The sequence below is a fragment of the Chrysochloris asiatica genome, unplaced genomic scaffold (genome assembly GCF_000296735.1).
Source record: "Chrysochloris asiatica unplaced genomic scaffold, ChrAsi1.0 scaffold00038, whole genome shotgun sequence".
Lineage (NCBI taxonomy): Eukaryota > Metazoa > Chordata > Mammalia > Afrosoricida > Chrysochloridae > Chrysochloris > Chrysochloris asiatica.
In genome coordinates, this window is record NW_006408556.1 from 4,748,842 (window position 1) to 4,761,082 (window position 12,241).

The window sequence follows — 12,241 nt, forward strand, 5'->3', positions numbered from 1 at the left end:
TGTTGTGAAGTGCTGTCGAGTCGGTTCCAACACACAGGGACCCTGTATAGAGTTTCCAAGGAGCAGCTGGTGAGCTTGAACTGCTGACCTTGCAGTACAAAAGGCTTTGCAATCTGGTGCATTAAGAATTAAGATGGATAATTTGAATTCAAATGATCTAAAAGCTGATTTCCAAGATCTTTTCCAAAATAAAAGTTCTTTAGACTAAGACTCACTTGAAGGAACCCTATATACGGTGCTTCTACTAGGCTAGGCCCAACTTTGATTCCCACAATAGTGCTAAACCACCCTTATGCATCCCACTAAGAAAACTCCTTATTGGGAGCTTACTATAACAAATTAGAATAACCAACAATGCTAGTTAACTCAAGAACTTCCCTATTACGATGTGATGGCCACTCCAGAAGGTATCTCAGTGTGAGGTTTTGAGAGAAGCAGTTATCATGTGCTGCCTGCACACCGCAAGGTTTACAGGCTCAGGAAGTTGACTAACCCAGGGGGGAAAGCTCCATGTCCTCCTCTATGAAAGAGAGGTTTGGTTGGCATAACCAAAAGTAAACACTGAAAATTGATTCAAGAATTTCCTGACAGAGCCCTACTGTGCTCACACTGGAGGCAATTTAAGACGCTACGAGACAGGGAATGAAAACTGACCCCAAAACAAAACCTCCATTGCCCAGCAGTGGTTTCCGGGTCATAGTGACCCTGAGGGACAGAGCAGAACTGCTCCATGGGGTTTCCAAGGCTGTGAATCTACAGGGAGGCAGAGTGCCTCGCCTTTCTCCCGCAGAGCAGCTGGTTAGTTTTTATGGCCCAGCTTCTGGTTAGCAGTTGAGTGCTATAACCACTAGGTAACCAGCGATGCGGTTGGAGGCAAAATAAGACGCAGGGAAGCAGGTACTGAATACCGACCAGAGTTCACGAATAGACTGATAATGATCTACCAGCTCCAGGTGGGAGGCCTAAACTGGAGAATGTCTGTCGTTCCTCTCTGGAGTTGTGTGTCCCAGGAGTGCTCGGCTCCCTCCAACAGCCCTTTCCTGCAGGCCTCCGACTACTTGTAGCTGACCCAGGCCTGGCGTTCAGAAAGACAAGCTCCCTTCCACATGGCAGAGCGACCCTCCAAGGCCGCCACTAGGCCATGTGGCTGGGCTGCAGAGTGCGCAAACCCGTCGCACGTTCAAGATAGGAAACTAGCAAGAAGGTGCCGGAGGCAAATCCACTGAGTGGGATGTCGGGGGACGAGACTCACTTCCTTTGGGCTTTGTCCTTCTTGGCCTTGGTCCTTTTCTTTCGGGCCTGGAGCGCAAGCACTGCAGGAGAGAGGGATTGATGAAGGGCGAATGTGGAAGGAAGAAGGCGACCAAGGTGAGGGTGGAGAACTAGCAGGGGTGCCAGGCCCAAGTGCGGGGCCTGCCTCGGGGGCGGCTCCGGGGCAAGCGCCGCGGCTTCAGCGAGGCGGTCCGCCGGGGGGCAAGCGGCCCACGGGGCGCTGAGCAGCGACCAGGCGGAATGCGCCGACGGGGGCTCGGGCCGGGTAAAGGGGCCAGCAGGTGTGGGTCGGTCTCGCCCACCGAGGGCCGGGCCCTGCGGTGACCGCAAGACTCTGGCCGGCCTGGCGGAGAACAAGGGGCGGCGACGGCCGGCGCGGGAGGACGCCCCAGCGGAGGGGCGCGGACTGGCAGTACAGCGGCGGGGGGAGAGGGGCGTCGCCACCTCAATGGAGGGGCGCCGCACGCCCGGGGACTGGACCACGGCGGCTAAGCGAAGCTCCCGGCACTGACCCGGACCTCGCCCCGGAGGCCGTTGCCCCTCGTGGCAGAGGCCGCTCCACTGCTCACCTTTCCGCTCCATGGCGAGACCGGTAACCGCCAGGCGCCTGCGCACTCGAGTGGCTGTAGCTCCGGCTCCCGCCGCAGCCCAAAATCCAGCCCGTGCACACCCTACCCTCAGTCCCCGCCTCACAACGCCGCGCGCCTGCGCTTTGAGTGCGGGTTCTACCACCGGTTCCCGAGGATGGGGGAGCAATAGGGAGTGGTAGAGTGGTGGGAAGAGGATTCTCAAAAAGGAGTCTCAAAGCTTAAGAGGTGTTTGCCAACCAAGCTTGAAAGCCCGGTTAAGTCAGGCTTCATTTGTCGGGTAGTAGCCCTTTAGGGAAGGCGCAGAAGAGCGCGGTCTTCAGTCGTACGTGCTGAGCCAGAGCTCCGCAGTCAACTGAAATCAGCCTCAGTTTTCTTAACTGTAAAATGGAATTAATTAGGTGTGGCCCAGTTCCTTCACCGAGCCTATTGAGATACTATTTAAAGAAAATGGGTGGAGGTGGCGGAGGATTAGATGTGAGAAAGAATAGGAAGTGGAAACTACACAAAAGAAAGACTGGAAAGAAGGCTTCTGTAATCCTATTGTCGCTCAGAGTAAAAGCTTTAAAAGCGAATTTTCCCTTAAGTTTTAAAGTTTAAATGAAGGCTGCAAAAAGAAAGAAAGTGGTGGGGGAACAAAAACGCTTAGTGCTTTTTCATTTTACCACTGTTTATCTTTTCGGTACGTTAAAAACAGAGTTGTCTTTCATCTATAGTGTGTTTTATACTTACCAAATGCATTATTTCATTTGATGTTCATGACAACTTTTAAGGCAAAAGACTTTACTGTCACTACACAGACTAAGAATTGGAATCTTGTTATCCTGACCAAATGACTCAATCATCAAACACTTACCTTAAAACAAGTCAACAAGGGTTTTCTGTAAAAGGGTCCATATAACCCACTGGCGTCTAGTCAATTCCCATTCGGCTGGGGTTGGTTGATTGGTGGGTTGGTTATGTGCCGTGGAGTCGGTTCCGACTCATAGCTACCCTATACAGGGTTTTCGCGGCTGTAAATCTTCACGGCAGCAGAAAGTCTCTCCCGCGACACTGGTGGTAGTTTCGAACTGCTGACCTTGCGGTTCGTGGCCCGATTCGTAGCCACTATGCTAAATTCGGAGCAACCCTATATAGGGTTCCAACACTGTAAATTTTTACTGTAGTGGACAATGTCATCGTTCTCCTACACAGCGGCTAGTGGATTTGAACCTATAAATTTGCAATTAGTAGTTCAATGCCTAACCCTCCTCAGAGAACAATATTCGGGCCAGAATTAGGCACTGTTGTTGTTAAATGCTGTTAAGTCGGTTTCTACTTGTAACGACTTTGTATAGGGTTTCAAATCTTTGGGCGAGCAGGGAGCCTCATCTTTCTCCTAAGGTGCAGCAGTTCTCAGTCCAGTGCTTATTGCACAGAGCTATTTTGTTGTTGTTGCTAAAGGTAGCACTGACAACCTGTGGTACCTTCTCCTCTGCTGATTCATGCATTCCAATGGGATATGTGAGTTATGCTTGTATATAAACTGTATAGGTATGTGTCTTAGCAATCCATGATGTAACTTTTTTTTCATTTTGAAAAATGTTTTATTCAAGAATTATATCAAATATCTTCCAAAATAGTTTCCTAGATTGCTACAAAAGAAAGAAAATTCAATATGAAATTTAAGTCATTAAATGTTTCACTAATACATACATTCATATGGAGTTCTGGTTTGGTGCTGTAGGATAAGAACTGGACTGCAATGTAGGTTTGAACTGCAAAGTTGGTGGTTCAAACTCACCAGCCGCTCCTCAGAAATCCTATATAGGATTGCTATGAGTCAGAACCAACTCCATGGCACTTAACAACAACAACAGAAAGCCAAGCAACTAATATTAATATTAAGCCCTGGAATACATATCACATCTTTTCTTTTTTCTCATTAAAAGCTCAGTCCAGCACTTTGTATAGATTAGGAACAATAGGCAAAATTCAGTGTTCACAAAGAGTCTGACATCAGCTGCCTCAATGTATAGCTGGGGCAGTTTGTCAACAGGGGTGTCAAATCGGAAATCTGTAGGAAGTAGATCATCTGGAATTGAGGATAGATAAGTCTGTAGGACTGTCTGATTGTAACAAGCAACATCTCCAGTTTCTTTTTGGGTCCTCTTCTCAGCTGAAACCAGTGAGGTCATGTAAATTAGCTGCTATAGCCTCAGATGTGGGACTCCTCCCTGGAACAAGTCCAGTTCCCCTACGGCTTTATTGGCTGTATGTGTAGCTGTCTTCTGCACTTGTTTAGGAAGATAAAGGTTTGAACAGAACCTGGATATGAAGTCCCTAGTTGTAATCAAATCCACACTGGTTTGTTTCTAAAGCTTTCAAAATAAATTTAAAACATTGTCCAATTTCTTTCTTAGAGATTTGTGATATGGCAGAAGCCCCTTCTTGTCTACAGGCAATATAGAGACAAGCAGAAGCTATGCCCTTCAAGCTCATCTGTTTATATACTTGAATAAATTATTTGCTTGATCAACTATATTTCAAATGATGTTAATTCTGTCTGCTATGATAGTAATTTCCTTGAATGCATTCCTCATTCTCGGATCAGACCTACTCTTTCTTCTCTAATTTCGGTACTTTAGAATTGCCAAATTCATCAAAATGTACAGCTCCTGGGCCCTTGTCAATCATGGAAAATAAATCTCCGTCACTCAGAAGAGAATTCTGAGAAGCGCCAATTCGAGATGGTTCTTTTGTTGCTTTGTCATTGCAGAAGGCTCTCCTTTCAGATCCTACATCAATAACCCAGTCACCTACAACCAGGCGATATTCAGAACAAATCATATCACCAACTCTGTAGTCCTCCACTAAAATTGTATCAGGATAGTTTGGACTTGTGACTCTTGGAAAAACGTCTAAATGACTGGTAGACCCCCATCTTCCCAGTCACTGTGGTGTCCACAACAAGAGATTATGGCCTGGAACTTCTTTAAATGTGACTATGGTCCTGGTGTGGAGTCCTGGTGAGGCATTGCGGGTTAATGTACTGGACTATAAAGTCACTTTGAACCTCAAGGTCGGCAGTTCAAGTTCACCAGCTGCTCCTCTGAAACCCTATACAGGGTTGCTTTGGGTCAGAACCGCCTTGACGCACTTAACAACAACAACAACAACATAATAGTCATTGGAATCCTGGTGTGGTGCTGTGAGATAAAGAACTGTACCGCAAGGTCTGTTTGAACCATTAGGTTGGTGGTTCAAATTCACCAGCTGCTCCTTGGAAACCCTATACAGGTTCGCTATGAGTCAGAACAGACTCACAGCACTTAACAACAACAACAATAAATAACAGTCATCGGAATCCTGGTGTGGTGCTGTAACATAAGCACTAGACAGCTAACCAGAAGGTCGGGGATTTAAAACCACCAGCCGCTCCTCAGAAACCCTATACAGGGTCAGTAGTCGGAACTGACTTTACGGCACATAACAACACAAGATAATAATAATTAGGAAACCCTGGTAGAGTAGTGAGTTAACAGTTGGGCTGCTAAGCACAGGGTTAGCTTTTATTAGTTGCTTCACAGGAGAAAATGAGGCTTTCTGTTCCCATAAAGATTTACTGCCTTGGGAACCCTATACAGGGTCGATATGAGTCAGATCCGACTTGACTGCACATCACCACCACAATAGCAACTGAACACAAAAGTGGCATATGCCATTTTAACAGAATGAGATACACTGCATTATAAGATTCGGGATATTAAGATTTTTACTATACACCATTTTTTTCTACAAAAAGATTACACGTATTCTACCACAAAGAAAATGAGTCTGTGAACTTAGTTGTTTCAACAATCAATATACAATTCTGTTGATCTCCTACAACTGGAACTTTCACCAGTTTTGCTTTAAATGGCTCATACTTCAATTTTGATGCTTGTTGTAATAAATGTATAATTAGAAGCGAATAAATGAGCAAGATCAAACACTATGCTCCATGCAACAAATGATAAACAAGGGAGAATAGAAGCAAATACCCTTAAATGATGATGCACGGAGGGAGTTGTAATCATTGCAATGAAACAAAATACGATAGGATGAGTGTAAAACCAATGTTCTCTCATGTAAACTATCACTCAATTCACAATAAAAGCCTTAAAAAAAAAAGTAACTTGATTGAATTCCTTGCAATGATCCAATTATTCAAATTCCCTTGCCTTCTCTAGTCATCTGGAACTGGAGTTCACGTTGGTTGTTTACCAATGTGTACAACATTGCTGGCCCTTCTGGCTGGAGTTGCTGGATTAGCAGATGTGGTTATATAAAAAGAGAGCCTTCTATTGTCAGAGGCCTAATATCTATTAATATAATCAATCTGTGCCCAGTAACCACTCTTGTTGGATCCATCTGCATATTGGGTGAATATAGTAAGAGTTACAACTTCACAGCCTACCATTGGAGACAGATGTCAGCAAAGGTGTTGAAGTGGTAGAGGCCTCATAGATTAAACAACCTTTTGACTGAGCATTCTGTGTGAACTTATTTTCGGCTGGCACATTCTCACGTACTGGTTGTTTGTTGTGTTAAGTGCTATTGAGTCAGTTCCAACTCATAGCAACCCTGTACAGGGTTTCCAAGGAGTGGCTGGTAGGTTTGAACCTCTGACCTTGTGGTTAGCAATCCAGTGTTTAGAATATGTTGCTGTTGTTAAATGCTGTTAACCCTGTATAGGGTTTCCTAAGAGCAGCTGGTGGACTTCTGATGTGGCATTGTAGAATCAGCACTGGACTGTGAACCACCAGTTCAAACTCTCCAGTTCTCCTTGGAAACCCTATACAGGCTCACTATGAGTCGGAACAGACTCTATGGCCCTTTACAACAATGGGAGCACCTAGTGGATTTGAATTTTCGACCTTGTGATTGGCAGCCCAGCGCTGATCCTAAAATGCCACAGCTGGTATCAACTTCTTCATCTAATGCCCTGACTCCACTTTAGTGTTTGCTTTTCCTTAAGTCCTATCTATTTGGCATCTATGAGTTTTTGCTCTGGACAACTGGTGTCCCTGCTTTGTTGATGCCATAAGCATGTGCTTACCTTGCTTATTGGGTAATCTATCCATCCCTGGCCATATAGTAAATGTTTAGGTTTTGAAGATCATAAAACTTCTTTCTCAACTACTCAACTTTGCCATTGGTGTTCAAAAGCAGTCTAGAAAATATGAACTATCTTTGTTCTGATAAAACTGTATTTATGAGTACTGAAATATGAACTTTATGTAGTTTTTACATGTCATGAAGTGTTATTCTTCCTCTGATCTTTTTCAACCATTTAAACCATCCTTAGCTCTAGTTTGCTAACCCCTGTTATAAAGTACTATAAATGGACAGAGTGAACCTCTGAAGAAAGGAAGATGAAAAGAAGGGGGTAGTCATAAGGGGAAGTGACCGAATAACATCAATGAAACGACCAGCTAAGCCCTACATCGTTCAGCAGACTACTGTGAACTCGGGTGGAGACCTGGTCGTCCAGCAGCGAGGCAAGACCTGGGGACTCAGGGGCTCAGAGTCAATGACACAGCCACAGAGGACTAGAGTGGAGAGCGAAGCAGCCAGCTGATAAGAAGAGGGCAGACAGATGCAAGAACACCCACACTTGCAGGTGATACCCACTTGACCTGGCTTCAATGACTGGATGAACAGAACTGAACCCGAAGAAGAAAGAAGAGGGAAAAAGCGTCATCTGATACAATTTGATAAACTTGACCTATACCTATAAATGCAGTAGCTCAAAAGAGGAAACAAATCCCTACTGCAAGAATTATTCCCACCCCCTCCACACAAAGAGTAGACAGGGATGGACAACTTGGACATTGGCTACCCAAAATGGGGGGAGGGATACAAAGGTAAGAAGTGACTGGCTTACTAGCTTTCAAGAGGGAACCTAGATCCAAAGGGCGTGGAGGAAGATAGAGTCTCCAGTGAATAGTATCCAGCCTGTCCAGGAAGAGCTGATAAAATGAAATGCAGACAGGTCTCTTGTGATACAATAGTGAATAATTGTTATCACGACTGATTGTGAGGGTTGAAAATGTAAAGGTGGACATTTTATAGCAAGGAGGGGTGTGATTAACTTTTCAGTCTAGGAGCGGAGGGCCCTGGGACCATCAAGGGAGAAGAGCCAAGAGCGTGACCCTACCCAGAGAAGCAGTGAGGCCTGAGATGGAGGCAGAGAAGATGACGTGAAGAGATGGAGTGGCTGGGGACTTGAGATCCAGAGAGGGAAAGGGGCTGCATGCCCGTGGGGTGGGGGCAGGAGGGCAGGTTTGCAGGGTATACCCTTTGGTTGGGTGATGATGCATGGATGGGATGGTAACTATGGCAATGAAACGATGTATGATAGAATGAATGTAAAACTAATGTTCTCCCATGTAAACTGTCACACAAGTCACAATAAAACATTTATTAAAAAAAAAAAAAAGAAGGGGTAGAAACCCAAACCAGACCCACTACCATCAAGTTGATTTCCTACTTAAGCGACTCCATAGGACAGGCCGATGGTTCAAACCCATCAGCTGCGCCTCGGACACTCTATGCAGAGTGGTTATGAGTCAGAACCAACTTGACAGCACTTAACAACAACAATAACATAGAACAGAGTAGAACTACCCCATAGGTTTCTGAGGCTGTAAATCTTTATGGAAGCAGATCGCCTCATCTTTTCCCAATGACTGGCCTTTTGGTTAGCAGCTCAGTGAGGGGGACTGGGCAGGACTTAGCAAGCAAATAAGTCATTGAATTCTGCCAGGGAGGAGGCAGCTTTTAAGCTGGGTCTTGGGAAATGTGTAGAATTTCCATAGGTGGAGAAGGAGATATCAAACATTCCTGACTGAGAAAATCGATTGAGCAAAAAGCCATAAACTTGGAAGCTTGTGGGCAGGGCTCTGGCTGGTAATGACTAAAGGGATAAAGTGGAAGGTGAGGCTGGAAAGGTAGGTCTGCCAGATTTGAAATCTAGATAATTAATATCTGTTGCATGGAACTTGCATGATAGCATTTCTGGGCATATTCCCAAAACCTAGCTCCAAAGCTGCCTCCTCCCTGGCTGGACTAAATTACTTATTTTGCTCAGTAAGTCCCACCCAAGCCCCCACACTTGATTTGTGTTTGATTTTTGACAGTCCTGGTGTTAATGTGCCAGATTGCAAAGCCATTTGAACTGCAAAGTCAGCGGTTCAAGCTCACCAGCTGCTCCTCAGAAACACTATACAGGGTCGCTATGGGTCAGAATTGACTTGACGGCACTTAACAACAACAGCATTGGCCCAAGAAGACTAAAGATCCATCTCATCACCATTCTAAACTGAAGACAAAGGAGAAACCCCAGCAGCTGGCAGAACCCTGGAGTCTGAAAAATGATGACCTAAGTAAATCACATGTGGTTCTGAAAAACAGAATCAGGAAAGTACTTCCCGCCAGAGTGTAAACGCCATGAGCTTGGGGACCCAGTTTGATTTTTCCTTGATGTATCCGCAATGCCTACTACAGAGTCAGGGACTTAATAGGTGCTCAAAATGGTGGTGGTGGTGTGCCATGGAGTCAGTTCCGACTCATAGCAACCCTGAACAGGATTTCCAAGAATGTAAATCTTTACAGGATCAGAAAGCCTCTTCTTTCTCCCATGGAACAACTGGTAGTTTTGAACTGCTGACCTTGAGGTTAGTAGCCCGACTCGTAACCACTATGCTACCAGAGCTCCTTAGGTGCTCAAATAGTTGTCTAATAAATGAAAAATGAATAAATGGAAATTGTCTCCAAAGCATCTCTGTGGATGGAAATGCCTAGAAAATGTCTGGGAATTCAAATCTGTAATTTATGAGAAAGGCCAGGACGGGAGAGAAGTAAAACCTGAAAGCTGTTCTAAAATCCAGATGGGTTACTGCAAACCCATGAGAAAGAAAAGGAATGTCGTTTGGCATGCTTCTGATTCTGACTTACCTATTGCTTCTCTCTCTCTGAAAGCTTACAAATGACCTGTTTAATTACTCATTTAAGAATTGTTCCAAAGTCACTGTCAAATTCACTGAACTGAGTTCCAAGAATTGATCAGTTCTCCTTTTTCACATCTGCTTATCTCCATTCTCCTAGCATATTTCCAGTTCTCCACACTTGCCAAGATCTCTACAGTTGTTAACATAAACAAGTTTTTCCCCTCTCCTACCCTAAAGCTAGGAGCTCTGGTAGCGTAGTAGTTATGAGTCGGGTTGCTAACCTTAAGGTCAGCAGCTTGAAACTACCAGCTGCTCCATGGGAGAGAGATGAGGGTTTCTGCTCCCATAAAAATTTACAGCCTCTGAAACCCTATGCAGGGTCGCTATGAGTCGGAACCAACACCATGGCACACAACAACCATCACCATTCTAAAGCTGTGGGAGAAAGATCAGGCGTTCTGCTCCTGCAAAGATTTAAAGCAGGGGTGGGGAACATCCAGACCACCGGCCATATACAGCCCGCAAAATCATTTGGTCTGGCCCTGCCAAGGCAATTACAGGTGGGACTAGAAATTCAATAAATCTAGGAGCTTTTTTCATAGCAACATAAATTTATATTACGTGAATCATAAAAATAACATTTCGTGGGTCAAGCAAGGAGCGTCAGTTATGGGGTAGACCGAACACATACGAGTACATGACAGGACAGACATGTCTGCTGTTCGTCAGCTGCAGCGGCCTGTCTGCCTGGATTGTGGTGACTCCGAGGACAGTCAATGCTAGGCAGCCTGGGAGTGTACACGTTGCGAAAGTGTTAACACATTGTGGCGAAACTATGGCGTTCCGGTGATGATGAGACTAGATGTGATGAGATGAATCCTCGCAACGTTGATGACCTTGTCTCTGATGACTGACAAGAATGTTGTTGACTTCTTTGTCAACACAGATGATAACTCCAGTTCACCCACATGTTCTCTTCATCCACAAATGTCCGCCATCAACAATCCTCACAAAAACGGAATCTCAGATGAAGATTAAGGAAATTATAGTACACAGAAAAGACCTTAAGAGTTGATGATACGAACTTTGGATATGTTCCAAATTTAAGATACAGGATTAGAATAGCAATGAAAGCAAAATACAGTTGCTGGTGACACACACACTGGATAGCTATTAAAACTTAAGTGGTGTGACATCCTACAAATGTGACTACAAAGAAAAGAAAAATTGATGCAGAGTGTCGATCTTTCCAAGAGAAATGGACAAATGATGATTATTTTTGTTGAAGTCAAAGGCAAAAAACCTATGTGCCTAGTTTGTGGCAGTGTGTTAGCAGTAATGATAAAAGCCAGTCTGGAGTATCATTACAGCTCAAAACATGCTAAAGTCAATGGATTGGGAGGCCAAATACCTCTGTATAAAATCAATGCTCTTTGGTGGAGTTTGAAATCACATATATGTTTCACTGGTTTTGCTTCTCTAGAAAACCCAGCCTAAGATACACCGTGTTATTACTTTCGAGTTGCACTTTCTACAACGTTAGTTTAGCTTCAAATGATTTCACATTTGAAAGCAGGGAGCTGAGACTGGTTGGGGCCCTGCAGCTTGATGTTCAGCTCCGAGAGGCACTTGGTGATGTCCACCATGAATACTAGATCACATAGTCACTTGTTATCGTTGTGTTCCCTGACAGGTTTTCCCCTTCATTTCCATGCACTGCTCTACTTCATCCTGTAGTTCGTAAAACCTCATGATCATGTTCCTATGACTCAGCCACTGCACTTCACAGTGATAAACAAGATCACCATACTCAGAGTCAAGATCATGCAGTAATTCCTTAAACTGGCAGCTGTTAAACCCTCTGCTTTTGACAAAATGTATGCACGACACTACTATTGACATCACGTTGTTGAACCACAATGACTGTGCACAGAGACTTTCTTGGTGTATGCTGCAGTGGCATATAATTAAACCACTTAGGTCAAGACTGAGATGCTTTACTTCTTTCTTGACAAATGCAATGAACCATTGATGGGACCCAACCATGGCTGGAGCTCTATCTGCAGTAAGGCCACGTAACTTTTCAAATGTTAGCTCAAGTTTTTTCATGGATAAAACAAGTATCTTGAACAAATCCTCACCTCTTGTAGTGCCATGCATGGCTTACAGTACACTAGTTCCTCTCACATGTCAAACTCTGCAGTTATCCCACAAATAAAAAAGGTCAGTTGGGTAATATTTGTTATGTCTGTTGCCTCATCACAAGTCAGAAAGAAAAATTGGAAATCTACTGCAGATGCATCAATGTTTTTTCAATATCTTTTTTTTAAATGTTTTATTGTGAATTATGTGATAGGTTACATGGGAAAACATTAGCTTTACATTCATCCTATCGTGTATATCGTTTTA

General features: G+C 44.3%; 1 protein-coding gene and 1 pseudogene across 3 annotated transcripts in view; both read right to left on the reverse strand.

Annotated features, from left to right (window-relative positions):
- Window positions 1-1,929, reverse strand: part of SRPK1 (SRSF protein kinase 1) — a 56,764-nt gene extending 54,835 nt beyond the window's left edge. Inside the window, exons 1-2 of one of the 3 annotated variants that reach the window (XM_006860400.1) lie at window positions 1,842-1,917; window positions 1,253-1,313 (exon numbers count right to left, since the gene is read on the reverse strand). In XM_006860400.1, the coding sequence (XP_006860462.1) occupies window positions 1,253-1,313; window positions 1,842-1,854 (74 nt within the window). In that variant the 5' untranslated portion in view covers window positions 1,855-1,917. Of the gene's footprint in view, window positions 1-1,252 lie in introns of all 3 variants that reach the window. The other 2 variants (XM_006860401.1, XM_006860399.1) reach the window with 2 other exon arrangements.
- A 199-nt stretch (window positions 1,930-2,128) lies between these two features.
- Window positions 2,129-11,478, reverse strand: LOC102832851 (annotated as a pseudogene).
- Window positions 11,479-12,241: the final 763 nt, after the last annotated feature.